The sequence below is a fragment of the Hippopotamus amphibius genome, chromosome 8 (genome assembly GCF_030028045.1).
Source record: "Hippopotamus amphibius kiboko isolate mHipAmp2 chromosome 8, mHipAmp2.hap2, whole genome shotgun sequence".
NCBI lineage: Eukaryota > Metazoa > Chordata > Mammalia > Artiodactyla > Hippopotamidae > Hippopotamus > Hippopotamus amphibius.
Window position 1 is genome coordinate 26,960,603 of NC_080193.1, and position 27,965 is coordinate 26,988,567.

The 27,965-nt window shown below is 44.8% G+C and overlaps 1 protein-coding gene across 4 annotated transcripts in view; it reads left to right on the forward strand.

The window, feature by feature from the left end:
• The first annotated feature begins 1,574 nt into the window (after positions 1-1,574).
• The window catches only part of SFSWAP (splicing factor SWAP), a 77,909-nt gene continuing 51,518 nt past the window's right edge, over positions 1,575-27,965 (forward strand). For 3 of the 4 annotated variants that reach the window (XM_057744716.1, XM_057744713.1, XM_057744714.1), the window contains exons 1-7: positions 1,575-1,919; positions 4,437-4,606; positions 5,184-5,315; positions 9,334-9,419; positions 14,867-15,092; positions 15,988-16,100; positions 17,368-17,503. In XM_057744716.1, coding sequence (XP_057600699.1) covers positions 1,702-1,919; positions 4,437-4,606; positions 5,184-5,315; positions 9,334-9,419; positions 14,867-15,092; positions 15,988-16,100; positions 17,368-17,503 — 1,081 coding nt within the window. In that variant the 5' untranslated portion in view covers positions 1,575-1,701. Of the gene's footprint in view, positions 1,920-4,436; positions 4,607-5,183; positions 5,316-9,333; positions 9,420-14,866; positions 15,093-15,987; positions 16,101-17,367; positions 17,504-27,965 lie in introns of those variants that run through there. The other variant, XM_057744715.1, reaches the window with a different exon arrangement.

Sequence of the window (27,965 nt, forward strand, 5' to 3'; positions counted from 1 at the left end):
GTTAAAAAGCACGCAGTCCTGTGTGGGAAGAACGCTAAGTAAGCTATCAGCCATTTTAAAATTACAGAATAGGAAGGAATCTTCCAGATAATATAAACAAACTTTTTTACTGTGATCCATAAGAAATACATCTTAGGACTACATGTGTGTGTGGTTGAAATAAAAATATCAGAAAGCAGTAACAGATGACACCCGAGATGCCCTTTTTTCTTTTTAAAAAACATTAAAAAAGAAAAATGCACTCGACAGAATTATGAACACCCTTGTAACTAACACCCCCACTCAACAAATAGAATGTTTGCAGCAGTCCATCACCCTTTGCTTATCATAACCCTCTGCTTCCCCCACCCTCTCGTGTAATCATCTCTTTTAACCCTGCTTTACTTTTCTTTAATCTTTTACCATCGCAACACTAAAGCTTCCTTTTGCCTGTCTGAATTTTAGGATTGGAATCACAAAAGTACTTTTTGTACTTTTCTGTTTTGCTTCCTTTGCTCAAAATTAGTTCCGATTCATCCAGGCTCTTGCTTGTAGCTGCAGCTCATTCGGTTTCATTGTATATTCCATCGTGTATACAACTATAATACACTACAAGTTATTGAAGCATTCTGTTGTTGATGGACACTTGGGCTGTCTGCAGTTTAGGGCCATTCAATAACGATGCTATAACACTCGTGTCCAGGTCTCCTGCAGCTCTTGGGGTATCACGTGGTATCCACGCACAAGTGGAACTGCTGGGTATTCGTAAACGTGTTGACCTTCACTAGATAGTGACAGTTTTAAAACGGGGTTGTACCAATAAACTAAATAAACAGAATAAGAAACCAAAGCAAAGTCACCCCGCATCCAAGTGACAGGTCTCCACAAACGGGGTCTCCATCACCGCTCTGAACCACTTTTCTCCCACACGGGCCCCAGGACCCCAAAGTCCTTCGCCGCGAGGGACTTAGCAGTTTATTAAGCTCTTTGACACCCGCTAAGGAAACCTTCCGAGGTACGAGAGTAGTGACTCCCAGCACGGAAAATAAACCAGAGCTTCAGGAAAGCCAGGCGACCCGCCCCAGAATCCCAGCCCCGAAGCCCCCGACGCAACGACCCACGGCCCCACGGCCTCAGAGCACCCGACCCCACGGCCCCCAAGCCCCCGGCCCCAGAGCATCCGACCTAACAGCCCCGGGCCCCATAGCGCACGGCCCGGGCCCCAGCGACAGAAGACAGGAAACCTCGAGCAGGCGAGGAACATCCGCCCCACCGAGTTGCGCACTCTGCCCACGCATCACCCACCCTCTTTCCGCCCAGCGCCGGGAGGGGCCCGGGTGCAGGCAGCGCGCGATCCGAAGCCGCACTTTCGCCACTTTTCTGGACGGCCGCTGGAGAAAATCAACACCAAAAATGCGTTCTCTTATGATAACGGCTGCTCCTAACGTGGCGGTGCCTCCGAATGCGAAAGGCTAAAGCCAAATATTTTCTAGCTGCTCAAACGGCCCCGGGGGATAACGAATCTGCCGAATCTTCTCGCCGGAAGTAGGGCCGCCCTTCGCCGGAAGTTGCGCTTCCTCCATTTTGTTGCCCGCTATGGCGGCGGTGTCGAGGTTGGGGCCAGGATGCGGCGCTTTTGACTAAGGGGGTAGGCCAGGCGGAGGCATCGGGCACATCGGCGCGGCGCAGAAGAGAACCAGCCTGGACGCCGGGGACGCTGTCATGTACGGCGCGAGCGCAGGCCGCGCCAAAACCGAGAGGAAAAGCGGCGCGAAGGAGGAGGCCGGGCCCGGCGGTGCCGGCGGTGGGGGGAACCGAGTGGAGTTGCTGGTCTTCGGCTATGCCTGCAAGCTGTTCCGAGACGACGAGCGGGCCCTGGCCCAGGAACAGGGACAGCACCTCATCCCCTGGATGGGGGACCACAAGATCCTCATCGACAGGTCGGTTCCTCCCCCCACCCGCCGCTCCTCCCCTTCCCTCGCCCGCTTGATTTCGTCTGATGTTGACTTGATGGCCAGGACTGAAAAGGGGTTTTCTGGAGCCATCGGGGATCCGGGGGTCACCCGCTCCCGTCCCCACATCCCCCTAGTTTTGGGGGGGAGGGGACGGTGAAACCTGCCCTAAGGCCTTGGTTGGAGCTGCGTGTCGCGTCTGTCGCCGGAGGGATCGTCTCTGCTCCCGCAGCCCCTCACGACCCCTCACTCTTGTCGCGGGGTTGCAGTTGCCATTCCGGGCAGTGGAAGCTGCCCGGGCCCTGGGCCTCTCCTGACCGGCGCTCTGGGGCCCTCCGCGTTCCCACAGCTCGGTGGGGTGGGAGGGCGACCCGAAATGCCGCAAGCTGATGCCGCAATTAGAAAGCTCTTGGACCCCATGAGTTGGCCTTGAACCTCTCATACCCCCAGCGCTCTCAGTGGGGCGCCGGTATTTTGCAGGCTTGACATTTGACTCCCCCCCTCCCCACTCCTCCCCATCCTGTGTTAATGCGATGAGTTTGACAGATTCAGGCTGAGGGTGAAGTTGCCAATCAATTGGAGGGCAGTTGACTTCATGCAGACACTGGCCTTGCTCTCAGAGGGAGCGTTCTTAGGGCTGGTTTCACTGTCTCTTAAAACTGAAGGGTGGACTGGGATACAGATGTGTTCTTTTCAAATCAAACGTGCTTTAGGTAGTCACCCCGAGGGTGTTCAGCCACTTTGGGCAGAAAGGTCCTACGATCGAGATTTCTAAAGATGTTTGATGTGAAAAGGATGACCTTACATGATGTAGGTTGTTTGCTCCCCTTCTCTCCCATGTTTTCAGTCCCTCTTTCCTTTCCCTCCTTGGGATTTTTTTTGTTGGTTTGGTTTTTGCCAATTTGGCAACTCTGCTTCTGGGGCCCGGACTGAAAAGTAACCGTGACCAACCATTAAACTGTGGAATAGTCTCTCCGAGTGAAGGAAGCCCATCGTTTGAGACAATTAAAACCGGATTCTACAGAGCTCTGGAACATGATTATAGGGATGACCTCTGAGCTGGCCAGAATGGACACATTAATGACCAAACGCCTTTTTCCATCCCCGACGTTTCCATTCGGAGTTAGATCTAGACAAGAAGGACTCGTGGAGGGAGGGCCGCTGGCTCAGGTCTGGACCTGGGGGCGCCCGCGCTCTGCCCAAGCATGCTGTACCTTTAAACCATGGTTTCTATTGAATGATGCTGCCTGAGCTGTCAGGCAGCTTCCTTTTCCAAAGTGTTACTTGTGGTATTTATTATTAAAGTTTGTTAAGCGAGGAAGTCTGAGCTTTTTATACAGTTTTCATATCATTCTGTGTATGATGTGAGTTAGGACTTCCAAAACCAGTGGGGAGCAAACGCTACACATGTACATGTGTAATATTTTTAAATAATGATCTACATTTGTAAGTTAAGGAGGTTTACAGCATAGTAAACATAATTTTGAAATTTAATAAAATGCAATACCTTGGCTACCCTGAAATTTTTGGCTTTTTTTCTTGTAAATGTCTTTTTTCCTGTAGTATTTTCTGGTCCTCATTACAAAAGTCAGCATTAAAAAATTAAGCAGACTTTTGTCTCTCTACATTTGTTTTTGCAACCCTAAATCTGAGTGTTTTAAGTGAAATTTACTAATTCACTCATTATTTGAGAGTTGCACATTGAATCTTTTGTGTTAAAAGCATAGCAGAAAGTGCTCTTCTTACTCTTAATTTGGCTAAAGTACCTATTAGTCCATGCAAGTACTCATGGATGTGTCTTCATGTATGTTATATTCTGGGGGCGTAAAGTAGGAGAAAATATTTATGCTGCATCTTCTCATAGTTTTGCTTTGTTTCTAGTGAACCTCCTTAAACTGCACGTATATGTCACTGTTCCTATGTATGTGTGTCTCTCTATCACATAACCCAGCACTTCTTTCCTCAGCCAAGTGGCTAGGGGGCGAGCCTAGCCAAGATTTTACCTCCAATGGACGCAAGTTTCTTTGGTGAAGATCTCTCCTGAGAGTTCGGGACTAGCAGAAAGAAGCGAGGAAATTTCGACCGTTTGGTTCTTACGGATAGGTATTTATGTATTCGGTTTGTGTGAATGTAAACTATGATATTTGACTTTTCAGAAAAAAAAAAAAATTTTTTTTTTCAAATGGCATTGAATGGTTAACCAAACCATAAACGGTAAGAACTGCCACTGAAGTGGATACCATTTAATCTATTAAAGGATTATTTACCTTTAATTATAAGTTTTATCATATTGTAGAAAGGAGTTTAGACTTTGTTAAGATAACTTGAGTTTAAAAGTAGGTGAGATATGACTAGCCAAATTAAATATAAATCTGAGAAGAGTTTATGTTTGTTTTTAATATTTTTATTTCTTTATTTTAATCGGTAAGTATGTATATAGAACATCACACACAAACCAACCCAGACGTTAATTTCTTTCCATTGATCAGCGTGTTCACATTACAGATATGATGGGCGCGGTCACCTGCATGACCTTTCTGAGTATGATGCTGAGTATTCCACTTGGAACAGAGATTACCAGCTCTCTGAAGAGGAGGCACGAATAGAGGCCCTGTGTGATGAAGAGAGGTATTTAGCCTTGCATACGGACTTGCTTGAGGAGGAGGCAAGGCAAGGTACTGCTCAAGAAAAACTTACTTAAGCAACAAACTTTTTAAAATTTTTTAAGTATTTAAAAATTTACTCCCATTCATTTTTTTATACTCACTCTTTCTGATATTATCTTGACAGTACCCAGTGGATTGGAAAAACAGGAGTCTTTGCGTTCTGAGAGGACCTCAGGATAGTTTATATATAGAGCCACAAAGAATTTTCCCAGCTTTTGAGGGCAGACTGGGATTTGAAAAAACAAAAACCAAACTCTTTAACTGTTCTTCTTTAACAGTATCGTATAAATTAAAATTGATGTTCTTGTCTTTGCCTTAACAATCTTTAATACAGTTCTTAATCCCCAAGTTTCTCAGCAGGAAGAAATTTTCCACAAAAGATGTATATTCTGCTGTCTGTGGTAAACATGTACTGGCAAAAGTACATATTGATAGATGTGAAGTGTGAATTTTTAAAAACATTTTTGCCTCAAAAAGAGGTTGGAAAAAGTGTGCTGTATGCTTTACTGATAGCTACAACTTTAGAAGTAAAATTTTTCTCAGTAAGTTTCTGTTTTTGTTAACATAATTCTCATTTTTATTCAAGAGGAAGAATACAAGCGGTTGAGTGAAGCGCTGGCAGAGGACGGGAGCTATAACGCAGTGGGATTCACATACGGCAGTGATTACTATGACCCGTCCGAACCAACAGAGGAAGAGGAGCCTTCCAAACAGAGAGGTGAGGGGGCTGCCTGGAGTCTTCAGAACACGATACAGGCGCTAAATAAGTACAGCTTCACTATGGGGCAGAGTGTTAGGGTAAAGCAAAGCTAAGAACTAGAAAATGAATTGTTAATGGAGATGGAGAGTGGATTCAGACTTTAGTTATCTGCCTAGGGTCTGGTTGCCTTTATTTCTCCTGGATTCAGGGAACAGGAAGTTACTCTGGATTCTGTGTTTCTAGATGGACAGCGTGTGTGTTGAAGTCCAGTGACTCATTCTCAGGGTATTGGAAGGACAGGCATTAGCCACCCTCCTGCTAACCTGCTTCCTCATATCCTCTCTGAGACTGAAATAATGGCAGGTGTCCAGTAGAAGGACACCTGTGGAGTCAGTTATTACCAAACGGACAACAGCATAGGATATCCTGGTTAGGCTCGATAGGTCCTAGGACTTAGATTTACCACAGTCTTTTAAAATAATATTTACACAGAATTAAAGATTTTAAATTTATGCTTTTCTGGATTAACTCTGAATATTAAAAAAAAAAAATAGTGCTACTAAAAAATCCAGACCGATGCAGTTCAGGAACAAATACCCACAGTCACTTAGACAAGCCCTGAGTGCACCTTTATTACAGCCCTGCAGACGCTCCGTCAGGAGTTATCTGTGATGGTAACACCCAAAACGTTAAGGATGGACCATTCTGCTCAGGATGTTCTGTTTAAAGAGATGGAGAACTTCAGACACCTATTCAAATGTTGAGAATAATGAACTGGAATCACATCATAGAGGGATTTAATTTTCGAGCTAACTGAACCTGTGATGTGGAACTTAATTGTTTTCCCTTCCAGCAACAAACCTCCTGACAGGTGTGAAGTCACTGTAGCAGTTTACTGTTAAAGTGCTGTGCACCCTGCCCCATGCAGCTGCACTGGGGTTCTCGGGGGCCTCTCACCATGGAGTATGGTCCTGGTGGAGCAGTGGGGGTGAGGGGCCAAGCTTGTGCAGACACTCACCTCGTGGCCCTTCCTTTCCTTCTGCTCATTACTTTATGGGCATGAGAATCTCTGTTGCGAGCGCTGTTCTGCGAGCTTGTCAAGAGTTTTTCCAGATGTAATTTTAACCGTACTGAGTTAAAGCCTAGTTAAGGTATTAAACACCTTTTTGCGTTGACTTTTGGATCTGACCATAGCTCAGAAGTTAGGGTGCAGGTTTAGGAAGTGTACATTCATTCCTTTATCCAATACGAGTCACCCATTTTAGGATTCTGGATAGTTCCTATTTTATTGTCGTGTCTGAACCACATATGTTACGTCTGCTTTAAATATTTAGTGTTTGGTCAGAATACATACTGTCACCATTTCACAAGTGAAGAATTGTGATTTGTAGAGCCCAAAGTGCAAGGTCAATAGACTGTCTTTGGAAAAAGTCTATAATAATAATTCCTTAACATTTTAAATGAGAAATCAGCAAATTATGACCAGAGACTCAGCTGGCACGTTTCTGTGAAGTTTCATTGGAATAGCCGTGCCCATTTGTTCATGTTTTGTCTGTGCGGCTTTTGCACTTCAGTGGCAGAGTTGAGTACTTGAGACAGAGACTGCGTGGCCCAAAGAGCCAAAAATATTTACTCTCTGCCATTTTATAGAAGGAGGCTGCCAGCCCCTGTTCTAGGTGATGGGCACTTGTCTCAATGTAATTACTGGGCTAACAGATGTTAAACTTGGTTATGGTTATTGGATTTTAAGAACTTCAATGTGACTTAGTCTCTCTTCCAAGTTTTAGTATGCTTTCTCTTTGACTTAAAGTTCTCTATATTTAAGACATTGTTTCTTTCTATAATCACATCCTCAGAACTTTGCTTTGTATGCTGATTAATTTTTTTAGTGGAAGTTGGGCCCATGTAGAACTTACAGCTTGACCTTTTATGTTTAATTTACGCTAATATAAATAAAATGCCACATATATAAATAACAGGTACACGTGCACACACATACATACGTGTACGTGTACCTATACATACACAGACTGTTTAAATAGAATTCACTTTGGTACCCAATACCACTAACAACAAAATTTTACTGCTGCGTTATCTTAAAATTTAAAAATTTAATTTTTGTTTTTCTGAGTCACCAACACATCTAAATATTCCTTGATTTCCAAAATTACTATATACAGCTGACCCTTGAACAACACAGGTATGAACTGTGCAGGTCTGCTTATTCTCAGATTTTTTTTTTTTTCCAATAATAACAGTACTGCACTGTTGGTTGAATCCACAGATGTGGAACCACAGATACAGAGGGCCAGCTATGGGCCTTGAGCATCCACAGATCTTGGTATCCCCTGTGGATACCGAGGGATGACTACATCATCCTGGCATCTTTAATACTTTAAAATCTTGTGATGTTAACCAGAAGCATTTGATGGCACCTTTATTTCCCTGTAACTTCTCTCCCCTTTTGGCAGCTTACTGGTTTCAGCCCAGTTCCATCCTTTAGATTTTAACAGTTTTTCATCATTACATACCCATTTTTTTTAAACAAGAAAAAGTTACTTAAATTTATCTGAATCTGAGTTAGTATTGTAGTGGTTGGTTTTTATTTTGTGCTGCTAATAAACCAATTTTCTCTAAAGAAGGGTATGTGTAGGAGTAGAGCAAATCTGTGTAACCCACCTGTTCCAAATAGCTCTTTTGATTCGAATGCCTTTTTTTTTTGAGAACAACTTAGCACTGAGGAAAGGCTATTTGAACAAAGTTTACATCACTTTGTCATTTTAGGGAGATACAGTACAAGTTGTACTTTAATACACACACCTTTGGCCTCATTCCCAAAGGAATTTGGGAATTTTAAGCTGTTACTACTTGGCACGTTGCAAACCCATGTTTCTAATGTCTACCAGTTCCACTGTGGTGTTTGATCACTGGAGCTGAACTGGGGGCAGGGCGGGGGATTGCTGATTACTGGGAGGTTCCAGGTCCTAGTAAGTCTTAGTTCTTGGGAGAGAGCAAGGGTGCATGAGCTTGTGGAATAGTAGTAAATACTCACTTAGTAGGAACTCGTAATCAGCCTGTTTCACATCAGACTACAGTCCCCAGGGCTTTGTGTGCTGTGAAGCCTGTTTAAAATTCCCTCTTGGCTTCACAGAGAATTAGGTTTGATAGGAGACCTTTGAAATGGTTCATCTCTTCAAGAGACTACATTATGTAAAATGGAAACATTTATTTTAATGAAGATTTATTTAATGTTTATTTCATCATCTTTTTTGAAAGAAAAACATAAGATGTTGAAATCCATAAAAATGTTAGCCTTATAAGTTTTCTGCGATGTTGCAGAAACATTTCAGTGTGTCCTTTTAAATTGATCATCTGAGTGATTGAGTTGTATATACCTTAGAATTCCGAAAGTTATAATGCGTAGTGCCTTGTCTAACATACAGTAGATAACTGTTTGTTAAATGAACCATTAAAGAAGAAATGGAAGTGGAGATACATCTGATTATTGGTGAGACGGGAGATGGTTAGCTTGGCTGGAGAAATCTTGGCAGTTACGTGCAGAGTTTTGACGGTTCAAGTGAGCACCCTGTGCTGTGCCTGACTCTCTGGGGAGCCCCCAGAGATAGCTTGGAGGGCAGCCTTCACAGACCAGAGAGACTGGGAGGGAGGAGAGCTGAACGCCTGCTCAGCTTGGAGCCTTGGGGTGGAAACACTGACATGCGTCATCTCGCTGCACCCTCACCACGCAGGGGAATCCCTGCTGCCACCTTTTCTGTACAGGAAGGAAGCACGGCCCTCCTGCCGCACCTCCCCAGCCCTTCTGGGATTTGGTAAAGTAACTCTGCCCGAACATGGTGGAATGAACAGAGGATGGAAGTGTCTCTGGAAGTGATGACGTAGGACAGGACCATGAAGGGCCAGCTGATGCCCGAGCTGCTCTCCCCCCATCCCCCGCCAACCCCACCCATTGTTGCTTACTGTTGGGGGTGCCTTTGCAGGTCATGGTTCTGAAGTTTTATGTTTTCATTTTATACAGAAAAAAATGAGGCTGAAAATTTGGAGGAAAACGAGGAGCCTTTCATTGCCCCTTTAGGATTGAATGTGCCACCTGATGTGGAGCTGGTAGGTGTCTTTCTCCTTCACACTGCTGTTAACCATTGTTTCTACCTATCAGGAAGTACTAGCGCCTCACCACAATCACAGCTGCTTTCTAGTTTGGGTGTGTAATGCTTTAAAATTATTTGTGAGTTAATGGAGAAAAATCATATGCCACCTCTTTTCCCCTAAAGAAAAAGGGAGAAATTATAGCAGGATCACTAGACCAGAGCATCAGGGGCCTGAGAAGCTGGCTCACTCTCAGAAACCGTGTCGTTGAATCCCCAGATTTTACCATGGTGGAAAAACCCAGTCAGAATTACTGGTGAGAAGACTGTTAGCCACGTTTAGATGCAAAAACCTTCTTGCTTAAGACAGCGTGGCTTTCAGTAAAGTTGCTGTGTCCTGTCTTTTTCTAGTGTGGTTTTTGTGGGCAGTGAAGATGTGTATCTTTATCTGAACATTCTCTTGGCACTCTTCCACCTGGTTTTCCTCTTCATCGTGACTAGGGCCCTGCGGCATCGCCAGGCGGTCCCTGCACTCAGGAGGAACACCTGGGTGGCATCCTCTTTGCTGAATGCTCTGCAGCTGGGTCTCTAGTTCACAATGATCTCATCTAGCTATTTCAGAAACATCCATTTAGGTTACATTGTAACAGGCCTCATTGGTTTTCTAAGTGTTATCTCATTTAGTGCTAATGACCCTGTAAGGTGGCTTCCTGTTACTGTCTCCCTTTCACAGATGCAGAAAAGTGAAGAAGTAGGGTCCCGCGTGGCAGGCAGAACTCTAACCCATGGTCTTAGCTGTTGTGCCATCATAAGTCACCATGCTTTATGGGGTTTATTAGGGATGTTTAAAATATTGGTGTTGCATGTACGTGCTTGGAAAAGGCATATTTGTGCTCAGTGTAAAGTTCTTTCTTTGCCATCCTCCTAACTGGATTGCAAACACCATGGACACGGGTATTCCAGATCCTTCTTTGTGTCCTGCTGCAGCATCACTGGATAAACAGTGGGTGCTGGAAACTCCTCACAGAAGGCGCCTCCTGCATCCTCCACACTAGCGCGTGACGCCTCCCTCATTTAGTGCAGTGAGAATGTGATGGTTCTTGCCCAGCGTTTCTTTGTGACAGTGGAGGCGTCCCAATTTCATTCCTGCCTCCACCCCATTCCTTCCTCCACTTAACTCTCCTTCCCTTCCTCTTTTCATGCAAATATGGGTAAAAATTTCTTTGGATTTTGCCAAGTGGAATTACTACTTATGTTCGATTCCCGTTCCTACCATTGATCATTTTGCTACAGTTAAAACTGAAAATGTTATCTGAAGATTTGATACCCTGAGACTTGTATTCAAATATTTTTATGTATTATCATGTATTGTATTTCTACTTATTCTGGAATATGCTATTCTACATGAGAGACCCATTAAAAATGGTTGCTCTCTTGCCCATATGTAATGCTAAAAGCTTTTATTTAAGGTTAACTATATAGAATTTTATTAATTTTTGATACAAAAAATCATTTATAAGCTTTTATGCAAATATAAATGTAGAGGTATAATAGATTTTATTGCCTTAATTCGTATTAAAATATTTAATGGCTGTATGATTCCAAAGTAAGCATCGCTAAGCTGTTGAACGGTCCATCAGAACTGAAAATATTTGCTCCCTGTGGATAGTGATTTGCACTCTTCCGAAGTTACTATAGAAGGGTCCCTCGTGTAGGAAATTGCTCTGATTGTGTGGAAACCGTGTGTGGGTGCTGACTAGGTCGCTGTGGACAGCTCGCCTCTCTTTTATGGTGGTGTCAGTATTTCATTCTTCATAATTACTGTGAATTGGGGCAGTGACTCGTTGTATAAATTACAAGCTGTCATGTCCATGTTAGTGGAGAAACCGTCTAGAAGACAGGTGTCTGCATTGTGCGTTCCATCTTGGTGACTAATCGCTGAAACTGCCACCACGTGTTTAGGTGGACCCTTGCTGCCTCGGTGGCAGGGGCTGCTCTGGCTGCGGGCCATGGCGGGCTGGGGGAGCTGGGCAGCGGCGGTTGGTAAAGAGAGCATGTGCTTTAGGGGGTTCTTGGGGTTTTTGGATTAGAACCTAATGGCCGCAGGGTCTGGGGGATTTCGTGTGAAGGCTCAGGAGCAGTTAGAGATCACGGCGCCCTGGAGCCGTGTGCTGGAGCCTGCTCGAGGCCAGCCACCTATTCCAGGTCCCACTGGGCCTCTAGACTCCAGCCCCTCAGGTGGCCTCACAACTTTATTTTAGATTTTCGTTGTGGGTCCGTGTGTGCATTTGTGTGTTTCTTGGGAAGTAAGAGCCTATTTTTCCTCAGAATACGTAGCCCAGCATCACTTGTCCCGACATTGTGTTTTCTGTTACCCGTCCCCTTCCCAGGGACCTAAAGCCCTGTCTTTGTCACCTCCCGAGTTTTACACATGCCCAGGCCAGTTTCTGGTTGTGTTGTGTTGTCTTGTTTTGCACTGCGGGGCAGGTGGAGGGTGTGTCTCAGCCCCGTCTTTCCCCACCCAAGATGCCGCACACCCGAGTTCTGAGCCCAAACGAGGTTTCCACAAACACTGTCCACAGGCGCACACGATCTCGTGGGCTGGCCTGTTCTGTACCACCTCGCATGTCCCTCGGGTCAGCCACGGCAACCGGAAGTGCTGCTGCTCGGCACACCCACACGAGTGTATGTATGAGGGAAGTGTGCTTGTTTAACATATTTTATGGACAGGAGGAGGGGGAAGGATTCAGTGTGCAATTCCCGTCGTGCACGGTGTTTCCATCCAGTAGGTGAATAACGACAGGTAGTGAGCACTCACTGAGCACGAGCTGTGTCCCAGGCACTGGGCTCGCTCAGACCCTCCGTCCTCCTGGCACCAGTACCTCTGTGACAGGGCCACAGGCAGCCTGTGAGGGTCAGCCTGCACTTCCAGCCCGGAGCCACTCAGAGCCCGGAGCCACCACAGTTCCACTTCTTGAATGTTGTTCTGATTAGAGTGTTATTCTCGCCATAAGTTCAGGTGCTGTGTTGCCATGGGATGGGAGTGGGGAGGAAAAAAGAAACAGGTTATGGACCCCTGTGTTCCTGTGGAGTTCTTGCCTTTTCTCCAGGGTTTGTGAGGACTGTTCAGGCATAATGAGTGCTAACCCCTGGTCCAGTATGTGGCATGCATTTTTGTCCTCCTGACATTTTGTCTTTTAACTCTTTGTCCCTCTTGCCATGCAGAATTTAAATGTATTTGTGAAGTCATATATGTCACCATATTCCTTTCTGGCTTCAGGATTTTGAATCTTGTTTTGGAAAACCTTTCCACCCCTGATAGTTCTTAACTGTTTTCCTATATTTCCTGCTGTTACTTCTATAGTTATTTTTTTAAATATTGAATTCATGACTCAACCTGATGTTTATTTGGGGCTCTGATCATAGAGGAGGAGAGAGGGCCAGCCCAGCTGCTCCCAGGGTTCCTCACTTATTCACCTCACCTGCTGCCCAGTCTGGCCCCCCATCCCCCACCCTGCTCCAGGGATCTGAGCTCCAGCATTTTCCAAGCTCTTCGGAAACCTTACGCTGGTGCAGGTTTTCTGACCTCACATCCTACTGTCCCATTTCCCGATGCCTACTCTGGAGTTTTTAGAGCCACGTTAATTTTGGAGTTGCGGGAGGTGTTAGCCCCCCTTCTTGGGCTCAGTCGCTTTTTTAAAAGACTTAATTAGAAAAGCATTTTCCCCAGGATCAGTCTTGTAACACATGTATTTATATGTTGGCTGTATCCATAAAATCCCATCTTACGGTAGAAATAATCATGTTCTTAAATAGAGAAGGGTTTTTCTAAAACTTACATGACAAAGAGAGCAAAGAATGACTTTCTCCAAACCCACTGTTTATTGTATATCCACTTACTTCAGGTGCAGGTCTCGAAGGACGCTCATGATAAGGTGCTTTGTTTTTCTGTAACCATCTCACTTTGTGAGATCACCTGCACGTTGCTCTGTAGCCACAGTGCTGTATCATAAGGGGGCCTGCTTTTAAGAAATTTGAGACCAGCAGGTTGGTTTGGTTAACAGAGAGCATCTCTACTTGGGGGTGGGAGGGGTTGTATTTTCCTTTAAGGATCATTATTCTGAAGTGATTGTTAATATTTGTCATCTATATGGAACACACTAATTCAGAAATTAGGGACTTCCCTGGTGGTCCAGCAGTTAAGACCGTGCACTCCCCATTCAGGGCCCTGGATTAGATCCCTGGTCAGGCAACTAAGATCTCATGTGCTGTGACTAAGACCCAGTGCAGCCAAATTAAATATTTTAAACAAACAAAAATTAATTTTCCTCTTGAGCCAAAGCCACTGAAAACGTGCATCAGGACGTATGCTTTGGTGCACAGTGGGTCCTTAACATGGACTCTAGTTTATTTGGAAGTCAGTAAATAACTTTAATCGTAGACATTTATCCAGTTTAAGTGTGAAGGACATCATTAGTTCAGGAATTACATTTGAGAATTAAGGCGTTCGTATTTTGTGAAGGATTCAACACTGAAATTACAGTAAGCATCTTGAATTCTTAACTACCCATTGTTAATGAGAGTAATTTCCCACTTTATTTGCATGTAATTTTCTAGTGTAAATCTCTTCTTTGATATTGAAAGTATTTCAGATGTGTGGCTTCCCGCTTCTGGTCCAGGGGGCTCACTGTGTAGGTAGGAATTGCTCAGCTCGTGATGTGGTCACTTAGCAGCATGTGCAGGAAAGAGGTGGGGTCTGATTCCTAGCAGTAAACTCACTCTAAGGCAGCAAGATGACTCGCCCAGTAAATGTTCTCGCTCGCCAGACCACACCTAGACGGGCCTCGGTCTGAAGCTCTGTGCTTTAAGAGGGAGTGTCGATGAACAGGAGCCACGAGGCAGTCTTACAGGAAACGGGGGAGGAACATGGTGAGGAGAGCTCAGGTGCAGAAGGAAAGACTGCATGAGCATGCGGCTGTCTTTGGGTATACAGAAGGGGTGTTTTCCAAGCTTTAAACACTAGTCCCATCCAAGGAAAAGGAAAGAGAAGTGATTCTTAGATCCTTGAGAAACTTGTTGAAACACGTACCCCTTTCCCTGGAAAATGCATGTGTATGTGCAGAATTTGTGTACAGCTCCCCAGAGGGTTCATAGTCCCCTGAACCCTATCACGGAACCCTGGTTAAGGGCCGCCAGTGTACAGAGACACGTTGATTGCTGTAAAGAAAGCTTGCCTCCTGTCAGCCAGTACAAAGCTAGAAGGGCCTGCCTCAGCAGGTGAGTTTTCTCCCCACAAAATACTACCGGGGGCCAGTGCCAGTCTGTTCAAACGGGGCTCTTCCCATTGCAGTGTCTCTTATTTCTTACAGTCGGCAGTAAAACCAGGGTTGTTTCTATGTTTTTAAGTCACATGGTCACTGGAAAAGAGGACAAAATGGTAACATGAATGCATGTGTTCTCTCGTAGCCACCAACAGCCAAAATGCATGCCATCATTGAGCGCACGGCCAACTTCGTGTGCAAACAGGGTGCACAGTTTGAAATAATGCTGAAGGCCAAACAGGCCCGAAACTCTCAATTCGACTTTCTACGCTTTGATCACTACCTCAACCCCTACTACAAGTTCATCCAGAAAGCTATGAAAGAAGGACGGTACACGGTACTGGCAGAAAACAAAAGTGAAGAGAAAAAGAGTACGTGAAACTGTTTCTGTCCTGTGTTGGGCTGGGAGGGGTTGAGATCTTCACTGTAGAACTTCAGACCGTTTGTGAAACCTGCCACTACGGCACGAGGATTAGACCTTCTGGTGCGCTGTAGTGTGGTGTGAAGCTCTTCTTGTTAGGTCTGAGCACGTATTAGATTCTTAATTGATATTTTTATAGATGGGTGACAGAGAATTAAAATTGATGCCATCAGAGCATAACCATCTCCCATCGGCTGTTGAACTGTTGAACATGTCACAGAGAAAGCAGCAAGCCTGTGCTTCCTGGATTGTTCCGGCGTGCACTCTGTGTTAGGGCCTGAGGTTAAATTACACAGGTCACAAGGATGAAGTGGTTAATCTTACTCTCCTTTTTTACTCACATCTGCCTTAAGCTGTTGTTTTTATAAGTGTCTAAATTTGCAATTATTACTACACAGACCAATTAAGTATTTTGCATAACATTCCAAGACAGCAGTGCGTATCTGCCATGGAATTTTTCTTTCAGCTTAAACATGATTTTCAAAATCAGTTGTGTACATCTTGCTACAGACCTCATCTTTGCAATGTTTGTTCATTTGCTGTAGTTTTTAATATTTGTTGCTGTTATTTTACCTTCATAAATCAGTAAGATTTCTGCCTTTTTTTCCAAAAAATTTAAAAATTCAGTGGCTCTGGACTAGTAAATGCCAGAGGTCATGCTCCTTTCTTGCTGCCTGGCTTTCTGCTGAATGACTTGGGTGTCAGCAAGATAGGGAGTATTTTCCAAAGCTGTTTTTTGCACAGATAACCAAGAAATGGCTGCATATAGTTCTGCCTTTGTCTGTGGCTAAGTTCTTACATAATTTATTTGTACCTTGACGTCTTGAAATGTGTTTTGCCTTCAGAGTCGGGGGTCAGCTCTGACAATGAAGATGACGATGACGAAGAGGATGGGAGTTACCTACATCCGTCCCTCTTCGCTTCCAAGAAGTGCAACCGCCTGGAGGAGCTGATGAAGGTTCTGGTCTCATTACTGAGCCTTAGCCTTATGCCATAACAAAGCTGCTCATTTAACTCTGGAAAATTGCTAAGCAGGCATTTCTTTGTATAGTAGCTGTATTTTATTTTATTATCATTGATGTATATTTTTCCTTTTTGTTTGGCTTGGTGGCAAAGGATTTGCTCCCTTTATTCCTTTTTTTAAAATTAATTAACTTATTTATTGGCTGCATTGGGTCTTTGTTGCTGTGTGCAGGCTTTCTCTACTTGCAGTGAGCAGGGGCTACTCTTTGTTGTGGTGCATGGACTTCTCATTGCAGTGGCTTCTCCTGTTGCAGAGCAGGGGCTCTAGGCATGCAGGTTTCGGTAGTTGTGGCTCGGGTTCAGTAGCTGTGGCACATGGGATTAGTTGCTCCACAGCGTGTGGGATCTTCCGGGACCAGGGATCGAACCCGTGTTCCCTGCATTGGCAGGTGGATTCTTAACCATGGCGCCACCAGGGAAGTCCCCCTTTATTTCTTATATATCCCATTTTATAAAATCAGAAGCAAGTTATTTTCATTTTATTATAGTTTTACTGTTTGGGATATTTAGAATAAGTAAAACATTGGTTAAGACTTGTAAAATTGTTTTTTCATGAGGATTTTATTATAACAGGATTAGATTTTATAGGTGTCCAGAGTATGTGCTGCTTGAAATCATCTGTTACTGTCATGGGTAACATAATGTATTACCTAAAAACATAAATTTATTAAAAAATGTTCTCATTCTTATAAGGAGTTGGTCTATACCCCTCATTTTGTCATTTGTGATATGAAAAAACAGGTCCATCAGATGTAAGCTTGTCATCTCCACAATCACGCAGTGTTGCTGATTGATTGGACTTGAAAAGCTGTTGGTGATTAACAATCAGAAGTTGCTTTAAGGATGGACAGTTTGAGGTTTCGAGTGAATTTGGAGGGTCACCCTTTTCTCAGCAGCAGTCTAGTCCTGGTCATTCTCCTTCCTTTCCTTCGTGTCATCAGGGAGACGGAAGCAGTTCGTTTATTCACTTCCTCTGGAACTCACAACCAGCTAGAGCTCTCAGCTACCATTAGTCAGGCTTCCTTGTGTGCTCCCACATGTGCGGGTGCGGTGCACGCATGTGTGCTGCATGCATGTCTGTGCTGACGTTTTTCTGAAGCATAGACTGTTGTAAAGTTGAGGTGAGCCTTCTTGCCACAGGAGGGTTCTCCGTGACTCAGAATGCAGGAAATGGTGTGACCTTGCATCCTCTCTCTCTGCAGCCTTTGAAGGTGGTGGACCCGGATCACCCCCTTGCGGCGCTGGTCCGTAAAGCCCAGGCCGACAGTCCCGCCCCCACCCCACCCACGGCAGATGGCGCGGCCGTGCAGCCCTCCCAGGTGGAGTACACTGCTGACTGTGAGTACCTCGCTGTGCGCCTCCGGGCAGGGTGTCAGAGGTGTGGAGGCAGGTGTGCAGGTCTGGTCAAGGTGCCAGGAGGAGCCTCCCTGTTAAGCATCCTTAGCACGTGGCCTCGTTTTGCCTGTTACTTCACGTTGGCAAGGTGGCTGCCCTGTCCCCAGCATCAGCCCTGCATTCCAGGAAGGGTGAGGAGGAAGGGCAGGAGCAGAAAGTAGTGTCACATGTCTTCCCATCCTGCAGCACAGGCCAGGAAATGGGCTTTCAGTTGGACATGTCACTGCCCTAAACAAAGTCAGAGTTCTGTGAAGAAGAACGGGGCAAACGGACCTTGGTGGACACGTCTTGTAGTACTGTCTGCCATGGTTGCTTTCCTGAAACAGACACAGGGCTCAAAATAGCCTCTAATTTGCACCTCAGGATTGGTTACCGTTCCTGCTTTTTCTCGCTGATTGCTACTCTTTTCTCTTTTTAATTACTTAAAGATTGTTAATAGAAGGCAAATCCTGAAGTTCTATTCAGAAATCATTTGCATGTATTTAACCTTTGTCTCATTATCAGGTCTTGTTAAAATTATTTTCTTCAGAGGTTAAATATTGAGTTAAAGAAGAACCTTTAGCAGGGCCACAGGAACTCATCTGTTCCGCCTGCTTCACAGGAACGCCTGGTGCGGTGAGCCTGTCTACAGAGCTTGTCACTGTCAGAGATGGGAGGGTCAGCCTGGGGTTCATTCGCTTTTAAAATGTAAGCTGCTTGTTACTTCAAGACTTTTGTTAAAAATGATAACTATGTCCTTTTGCAATTCCTGTCTCGCCCTGGCATGCAGTAATGTGTAATTTTGATGTGTTAAATTAATATTTTTAGACTTCAAAAATCAGTTACTTGAGTGAGCTTAATGCCTGTGTTCTAAAAAAAACCTCTTAGAGAATCAGATAATTTCTTTAATGCATAAATCAGGTTAAATCAAATTTCTTTAAACGTTCAAATCAAAGAGCAGATCGGGTACCATCTCATCTTACCTACTGGTTTCCTCCGAACTGGGGCATGATGGGCGGTCACAGTAGGCGGCAGTCCCTGTGGCACTTTGTGAATCACTGCTCATGCTTCCCGGCGGGGCTCTCTGCAGACAGCCCAACCAGACAGCCCCCTCGGGTGAATCAAGTGAATGGGGGGTCGGGCATGACCGGGAGCCTCTGCCCCCATCTTACCTCAGTCCAAGGTATAAACTCTCTGAGTGGGTCGTCTGTGGCTTCCTTTTTCCTTGCTTTCCCTTTTCAGACCTGTCTGCGAATTTGCACAAGTTCACTGCAGTGTCCCTGTGCCTCCACTAGATTTCTAGAGTTATTAAACCTCTTGCATCGGAAGGGAATAGAAGTTCAGGGTTGAGGGGCTGTCGCAGGTTACTCGTGCTGCTTGTTACCAGTGTGCGTGCAGCTGACTGAGGTCGGCAGTGTCTACACACCCTGCGGGACTGGGCAGGGGAGCAGCCCAGAGAGGCCACTCCGCAACTCGGGGTTTTACCGCGAGGTCCCACGGTGTGTTTGTTACCCGCGGCCTGGCGTGAGTAATGGCAGGATGGAGGATGAGGGGGTGAACAGGTCCCAGGGTGCCCGGAGCCCCATGACTTCAGCCCCTCCTGACACTCGCGAGGGGCCCCAGAGGCCAGGGTGACCCGTGGCAGCCTCTGCCCCCGGGGGGAATCCCACCCTTGCTCTGTGCAGAACCTGCGGGCCAGTCCATAGGCGGGGTGTCTTGGTTCCCTCCCTGACCCATGACCCCAGCTGGAGGTGCTACAGCAATGGGGGCACCAATTAGTAACCACCTCTTCCCCTCAATAAAATAATTGTTTTGACGGTCATCTCCCTCTTCACACACCACATGCAAGAGTGACGGACACAGTAGGACAGGGCGTTTGGGGGTCATGCCGGGTGCTGGACACACGCACTGCATTGAGGGCCAGCCTCACATCTGCCCCGGCCAGCAGAGGGGAAGGAGTCCCTGCTGACAGAATGTGTGGCTGATTGGACATGGGTTTCAGCCGTGCCAGAGGGCAGGGACCAAGTTCCGGGTGGAGCATCTCAACTTGAAAATGTCGGCAGTGAATTCATATTTTGTAAAAATAAAAGGCAGCCCAGCAAAACATGGCAAGCCAGATGCTACTCATTGGTGCCCATGCCTAGCCTCTGCTGTGAGTGCAGGAGGGTTCCTGGGCAGCAGGACAGAGGGAGGTCACAGAGCTTCTCTGTGGAGACCGTGCTCAGCTCTGCGCAGAGGCTGGGGAAGGGGCTGTAGAGTGTCCAGATTTCACACAGATTTAAACACATCATTCCAGGAAGTGAGAACAGTTTCGTTAAAGTGGGGTGGACAAAAGCCATGTTCTATAGGGGTGGGAAAAGTGAACGGGTGGTGTACAAAAGGAGACCTGTAGAAAAGCCCCTTTGTGAAGCTTGCCTATGAAGAGAGGTGGGGGGCCATGCCTAGTGAGGAAAATGTTCTGTGAGAGCCCTCCCTCCAGGATCGGCCCCTCGGGTTGCCGTGACAACAGCCCATCTAGCATCCAGGAGTCATAGGGTGGGAGAGGTGGCCTGGATATTCCCAAGAAGAGCCATGGGCTAGAATTTGGATCTAGATCAGAAAAATGCCTAGAAGAAATAAACACAGACACCTGTACTCAAGTTCTCAAAAATGTTTGTTTTTATTTGTGGTTATCTTAAAAAAGCAGGCAAAAATATGAAAAGTTTGAAAAAGAGGCACAATAAAGGCGACGTGGCCCATCGGATAATAAAATGTTACAATAGAAGTCTTTGGGAGGCCTAAATAATTGGTGATTTAAATGAAATGTATGATTCAAACAGGCCTAAAAATGCTCCGTACGTGCATGCCTGAGCATACGCGGAGTCCCACTTCTGACGTGGGCCACGGCCTTGCCTCTGACGGGCGTGCTCACCACGGCCAGCCTGGGTGCTCTGAAGTGAGGTGCACACCAGGCGCCCCAAGGGCAGAACGCCAGGCTTACAGTGTTTCACTTCAAGGCTTTCACAGTTCTTCCTCCCTCCTTGGGTTCCATAACAGGTTTTTGTTTTTATTTTTTAAGCAACTGGAGTTTTATCCAATCTTTCCAAAGGATTCAGTTTCATTTTCACAGAATCAGTAATTCTCTTTTCTCAGATTTCATCTGTTTGCATAAATTTTAATTAAATATATAATTACAGTATGTCTAACCGGAAAAAGTTTAAGTGAGAAGCTGCTGGTAGAAGCAGCCTTCTAAAGAGCAGTGTCCTGGCCTGGTGTGTTCGTGCCTCCAGGGGCCTCCCCAGCACAAAGCCCAGGAGACTCTTCAGAGGGAAAGGGTGAATGAGCTCCCCCGGAGATAGGTTCAAATGAGGAAGGGCTAGCTTATGAGGAGCATGGTGTCAGGAAAAAGCTATTCGGAAAACAGATCCCATTAGAGCCTCGCCTTTTATCCAACAGCAAAATCACTTCCAGGTATAAGTGCGAGATGTGAGAGTTATCAGGAAAGTAATGTACTTTAACGGATAAAGAATCATTTATTTTAAGCCAACAGATGTTATATTCAATTAATGGAAAAAATAAAACTGTTGAGAAAGCAGAAAAAATTAACATACAAACAGCTTTTACAGTCAAATAGGAAAAAAAACTTATAGCCGAGTAGAAAAATGAACTGCAGTATGAATAATTCACAAAGGTAAAAAATGACCATACAATTTTTTTTTTTAAGGTTTACCCTTGCTGCTCACTCAAATGGCATTGTATCTGCTGACTTTAGAACCTAACCTCCATGGAAAATAAAATCCAACGTTTCATTTAAAACAGGCTGCAGCAAATATATGAAGAATCCGAGACTTTTTGTTATGGTAGAAAGATATCCATTTGCAGGCACACAAGAACACTTTGAAATTATAAGTCTTAGGATAAAATCGAGGTTTCTGGGTTGTGGAAAATGTGTGTTTTAATATTTATGTATTTATTTTTGGCTGCGTCAGGTCTTAGTTGCAGCACAAGGGATCTTTTGTTGCAGTGCGCAGGCTCTGGAGCCCGTGGGCTCAGTAGTTGTGGACACAGGCTCTCTAGTTATGGCATGCAGATTCAGTAGTTGCAGTGCACAGGCTCAGGTGCCCTGCGGCAGGTAAGATCTTAGTTCCCCAACCAGAGATCGAATCTGCATTGGAAGGCAGATTCTCAACCACTGGACCGCCAGGGAAATCCCATGGAAAATGTTATTTCATGTATACTTGTTTGAATTTCTTAGTAATCATAGAGATTAAATAAAAGAGATACGGATGACCCTACAGTGACATGCCATTTTTCAGATGTCACGTAAGCAAAGAAAGAAAAGGTCGACAGTGTGTTGCTGGTGGGAGTGTGGAATTGTATACACCAGACTGGAGGGCAAGTGGACAGTGTAGACCAGAACCTAAACGCACATGCCTTTGACCCAGAACTTGTACTTTGATCTACAAGTGTATGTGTAAAGATTGAGCTACAGAAATGCTCATTGTAAGAAAGACCTTTATTAGTAGCAGAAGACTGAGATCCCTCCTTGTCCTTCAGGGAGGACTAATGGAATAAGCATTAGGGCTGCAGGAGAGGGAATGGGAGGCTCTGCCTGGGGCACTTGGTGGGTGAGGGCGGGATACCCAAAAGTAGGTTTGGTGTGAGACGGTTCAGAAATGGAGGGACAGGTAAGAAACTGGTACCAGCAGTGTGCCCAGAAGAGGACCTGCAGGAAGAAGGTGCAGGGCGAGGGAGTGACTCCTTCCCAGTTCATTTGTACTGCTGTGAACCTTCTCAGAAAATAGAGATCTGTGTGATGCGCATTTCGAAACACTCATATCCTGAGTTAATTCTTTGCAATTCTGAGATTTTAATGGCAAGGCTCTTTGGTCAGCTCTCCCTGTATCCTGTTGAGGCTGAGATAGTCCCCTTGACAGCTTCTGTCCCAAACAAAGGCTGGGGTGCCCACCTGCTGGGGCCCATCAAGGCAGCTGGAGTCACTGAGCTTTTCTGTCTTTTTATATTACTTGGTGTTTAATAATCATTTTGGAATGTACTCAGTCGTCCCTTGTTATTTACTTTCTGCTGATCAGAGATTTTCCTAGATTTGGCAGTCTAGGAAGAAGAGTATCTATTTTTATTTTAAAAGAATTTTTTCTAGAAGCTCCTTAAATATAAATATGTGAAACTTAAACAGTGTCTTTCATTTATTAGCCTGACAGTGAACTGTGTTTCATGCTGTTTTCTGTTATTATTTAGTTGTCTTCTGCTCTTTTGCTATGAATCCTTGCAAAAGAGTATAATAAATAAAATTAATTATGCAGGAAGCAGTAATGCTGAAATACTACCCACTATTATAGCATGCAGTTTTTTTAAAATAAAATGCCAGCTCAGTTTTTTTTAATGTCTCATTCTGTAAATAGCTTAAGTGAAATTAAACCACATCATGTGGCTGCAGTGGATATTTTCATGCTTCCTAGTTTTTAAAATGTGGCTTTGCTGTTGTTTTTAGCATTTTCTTTTTCTGCAAAGTCATGACCTTGAAATGCTTTACTTACCTTCCAGACTCTTTTAGAAATAAGTTTATTGTAATTCAAGAGGAGTAGAAGGGTAAAAGTAAAAATATTACCCAAGATGCCACCATCCAGAAATACCCATTTTTAACATTAAATGAGCATCATTGACACAGTGAAAAAGACTGAGATAACTGTGGGGAAAAGGGGGGAAAAAGAAAGCTCATATCTTTAGGAAACAAAGATAATTTTTATGTAAAGACGGATTAAAAAGTTGCTGTATGGATAGAAATATTTGTGTTAAAGTGGAAATAAGCTTTATGATTTTACTTGAATTTAGCTGAAGAACCTATAATCAAAATCAAAATGAAGTAATTCTTGAACTTCAGATAAAAGTTTCTTCCATACCTCAGGAATTCAGTTCTAAAAGGAGAACATCAGAGAGATTGGAATGGTAGGGGGTTTTTAAGCTAAGTGTTTTTTGTCTTAGATGTTATTAATCGACTAAGAAACTAGAGAAAATTCAGTGCTTATTAAAATGTCTTCCCTTCACCCTCCCCTAACTCCTGGTTTTTTTTTTTTTAAGAAATACTGTGTTTAGATTGTGAGAGTTACAGGTATTTATGTTCTGCTCTGTAGCCATAATTTCCTGGTGGTTAGCCTGAGCTCTATGATTGGTTTCTTTGTCAGAGCATCTCTATTTGAGTTCTTTATCATACTCATCTCTTGAATTTCCTAAACTAGTAAGTTTTTACAAGGGTTCCAGTTCATGCATTCTTGAAAAGTGCCTGCCATCGACCCTGCTGTGGAAAGGAAAACTTGTCTGGGTATAAAATTCTTGGGTTGCATCTTCTTTCTCTGAGATCCCATAAACTGGAATGTCACATGGTCCTTCCTATCAGAGAAACCTGGGTTAGGGTGACTTTCACCACTGACTAGGTGAGTGGGTTGGTTGGTTGGCTGGTTTTCATTAGTTGCTCCTGGGTGCTGTTCTCTGGGATCTCAGATTTGAAAATGCCTGCTGCCCTTTGACATAAATAGCAACTAGGCAGAGAATAGTACACTGAGTCACACTTGCCTGGGTCTTGGGAGCATAGCTGAGTGTCGCTGTGAAGGGCAGAGGCCAGCCACAGCTTCCCCACCCTCACCCCTTAAGAGCTTGCTTTTTCTGACAGGATACCTAAAGAATTCTTTCTTTGCTTTTAAATTTTCATCAGCATAAAGCCCCCAGTTTTCCTGGAATTTATTGTATACCCGTTCAGTCAAAGATTCAGTTCTCATTTCAGGGAAGTTATTTTCTATCGTACCTCTGAATGTCTTTTAAAAGACACCAGTTTCCTTATTTTGGATCCTCTTTTTCTTCACATCTGTTGTTTTCTCTTGTTTGTTTCGAGCTGGGTTTCTCTTTGGCACTCCACGTGATTACATCCCCTCCTGTCCCATCTTCTGCTTGGTTGGTGACTTGATTTTCTTCAGCTGTGATGATTCTGTTCCTTACAGTCGATAATGGTGGTGTGTTGGTCCTCTGTTTGTTTCCTAAGCTCTACAGCAGGTTTGCAGACCTCTGTAAAGGTCCAGATGTAAGTGTTTCCAGTGTGGTGGCAGAGCAGCCTCTGGCAGCTGCTGGTGCTGGTAGAGTATGAAAGCCGCACAGACCATGGAGAACAAGGGTGTGTGGCTGGGCCCTGATAGAACTTGATTTATGGACACCGAAACTTGATTTTCACAGGATATTTACATCATGCAATGTTGTCTTGTTGGGCTGTTTTGGTTTTGTTTGAGCTCTCCGGGGCTGTGCTGAAGCAGGCACACAACCGGTTCCTGACCTTGCTCAGCAGGATCCCTTCTGTCTCATTGCTTGTTTTACTTCCTTTTCTTTCTGCTCAGTTGATTTCCTGTCTCTCCAGATTCGTCTGTGGCCCAGAGAACTCAGAGGTTATTGGGTTCTATTTCCTTCAGGCTCAGTTCTTTGTCGTTTGCGTGGCGTGTTCCTCTCTGGGCTTCTTTTGCTGGGCCTTTTCCTTTTTACCTTCCCCAGTTCAGGTCAGCAGCTACGTCCAAACCTCTCACCTCAGCGCTGGGCACCCTTCCTAAACACTGTTCTCCCCAGGGCAGCTACCCTGGAGACTCTGTTCTCTGCTCTCCTGAGATCCCCAAAATGCCCGTGAGCAGATGTCCTTCCGGTAGTTGGGGGCCCAGGGGAGACTTGTGCGGGTGGAAGCATAGAGACCCGGCCGCAAGCCCCGCCTCCCACACCGCCCAGGCGCCGTCTCACCCTGAGCTCGTTGCGCCTGCTTTCTGCACCGGACTTTCCAGAGCCTGTCCTTATATAACTTGCCTCCAAAACCTGAATACAGTATTAAAAATTCAGATCATTTTGCTTGAGGGTCACTGATGAAGACTTTAAGTAATGGTTGGAGACAAGGCATCTTGAGAAGTAAGTTGTATTTGAAAAAAAAAAAAAAAAGCAGTCACTTCAACACTGGCCTTAAAGTTCCTGAGTCACACATTCACGTATCTAAAACCGATCCATTTGGATGGTTTCCATTGAGTTTACAAGCGTGAAATTCTCGGTGTGACGACAGATGTCTTCAGATTTTCCTCTTCCAGTTTGGTGCCAGCAGACTTTCGTTTGGGGGTTCTCTTCCTTAAAGGCCAGGCCACCTGGAGGTCGCATGCCCACTATCCCCTCTGTCTCCTCGAGCGCACTCTGCCTCCTGAGCCCTCAGCAGCCGTGGGCCGCGATGCAGGGATGTGACCCAGATGCCTGAAGCGGTTAAGAATTTGGGGGATAGGGAGGGTAACAATATGTTTTTACTTAAAAGCTGCAGACGCAGAATTTTAGGAAGTTTTTGGTTTGACTGCAGTTTTTGCTTGCAGTACAAGATTGTGTATGATAGAGAACTAGTAGATAAGGGCCCTGCCTGAAACAAATGGTCACTAGAAGGGATCATTTAGGAATTCCTTAGAATTATCCCAGTCCAGGAGGTGAAGCCAGGCCTCTCGAGAACGGACATCAAGAGACAGTTGAGTGGATAGGAGAGTCTTAAGAAAAGGGATAGAGAGGGAGGTTTCAGCTTTGGCTTCTCTCATTCTTCTGAGGCACCTTGAAGGTTTATAGTGTTCCCTGGGTTCATTGGGCACTTTCCTCACCCTTGAAAATGCAGGATTCAGTGATAATTTTGCTTACCATTGATTTGTGTTGTTGGTGAGTAATATTTAAACTCCTATAGTTTGACCTATCCTGAGGAAAAGATTTTCAGTGTGAAGAAAGCATAACTAACTGTAGGCAGAAAAAAATTCTCCAATCAAGGAGACAGTTGTTTTTTGAAAGACCTATAAAATTAATACAAGGTTCAGAGATCTGAGTCTTCACATACTAGTAAAACCTTTCTAAGCTTTAGTCTCAGCAAAAGAGGTAGTATTGCAGAATTTTACATTAGGTAGGGAAACTGCCGTGAAAACAACTTGCTTGGACGTTGCTCTGTCAGTCAGGTCAGTGTGTGGCAGGTGGCGACTCCCGGAGCCGCAGGTCATGCTGTGGCACTTCCGATGCAGGTGGTCACCAGTGATGTTTGCAGTCAGTTCTGCTGCTTGGTATCTTCTCCCAGAGCTTAGCTTTACTGTGAAGTAGAGGTAAGTGAACAAAACTCGTGGTTTGGAAAGTGTGCTACAGTATTGCATGTTCTGGGCATAGCTTTACAGAGGAGAACATTTACTGGTGACCTGTGACCCTGAGTTGTAGACAAGGTCCCACTACAGTGTTCAGGAACATGCGTATCCTGTTCTCGGTAGAACCACCACGTGGCTGAGAATAAATCCACGCACGTGTGGACAAAGAGTGGAACAGAATACAGGAAAACCCAAATAATGGTGGAATTAAGGGCAGATTTTTACTCCTATTAACTTTTCCATACTTGTGGAAATATTTTGGAAATTATCAACCACCCAAGTTTTAAGAATGTTTCTGAACAGCTTTTTAGAAAAGATTGACTTTTTATTTTTTTTATTTTTTTATTTTTTTCCTTTTGGCACACGGGCTTAGTTGCTCCGCAGCATGTGGGATCTTCCTGGAGCTGGGATCAAACCCGTGACCTCTGCATTGGCAGGCGGATTCTTAACCACTGCGCCACCTAGGAAGCCCAAGATTGACTTTTTAAAAACAAAACTTCCAGTTTGTGGAGGGGAAGGTGTTTTAGCTTCAGGGTAAATAGAACATGCTAGGTGTGTGACGCTCTTCCAGGTGACACACCACAACCTGCAGGCCGGATCCAGCCCACCGTCCGTGTGTGCGACTGGGAGCTAGGAACAGGCTTTACAGTCACCTCCATGGGGACACTGTGAATCCCAATTAAGTGAGATGTTACCCATCATAAAAGAGTTGTGTTCTTCCCATTAGTGGACCTGTAACCCCCCACCACCCACCCGAGAAAAGCTGCACTCAGTTATTTTTATTGTATTAGAGTTTCGTCAGTTAAAAAATGTGTGGGAGTTTGTTTTTTCTCATGATATGAGTGCCTATGTAATATCTTCAGTTTTGCTGCCTGGTCCACAAAGACTAACATAGTTACTGTCTGGGTCTTTATAGAAAGTTTGTCAACCCCTGCTCTATCCCAAAGTTAATTAGTCAGAGATTTTGCCTGAATATAAATATTATTTTATTTACTCCTTTTTATATGATAGCTCTACAAACTTTAAAGATATAGCAGAGCCTTATTTGGTTAAAACCCCAGCTTTTACAGCGTATTGTTGTGTTAGGAAATGTCCCCATGTCTCCAGCCCCTGCCACGCCTGCCTTCTCGCAATCGCCCCTTGGCTGTTTACCAACCTTCCTGACTTGAGTGCATCCAAAGCAGACTCTGCACTTGGCCCCTGGGTCCCTGTTTGAGGGTGTGGCATCAGTGTTCACAGTTACTCAGGCATCAGGCGTCACC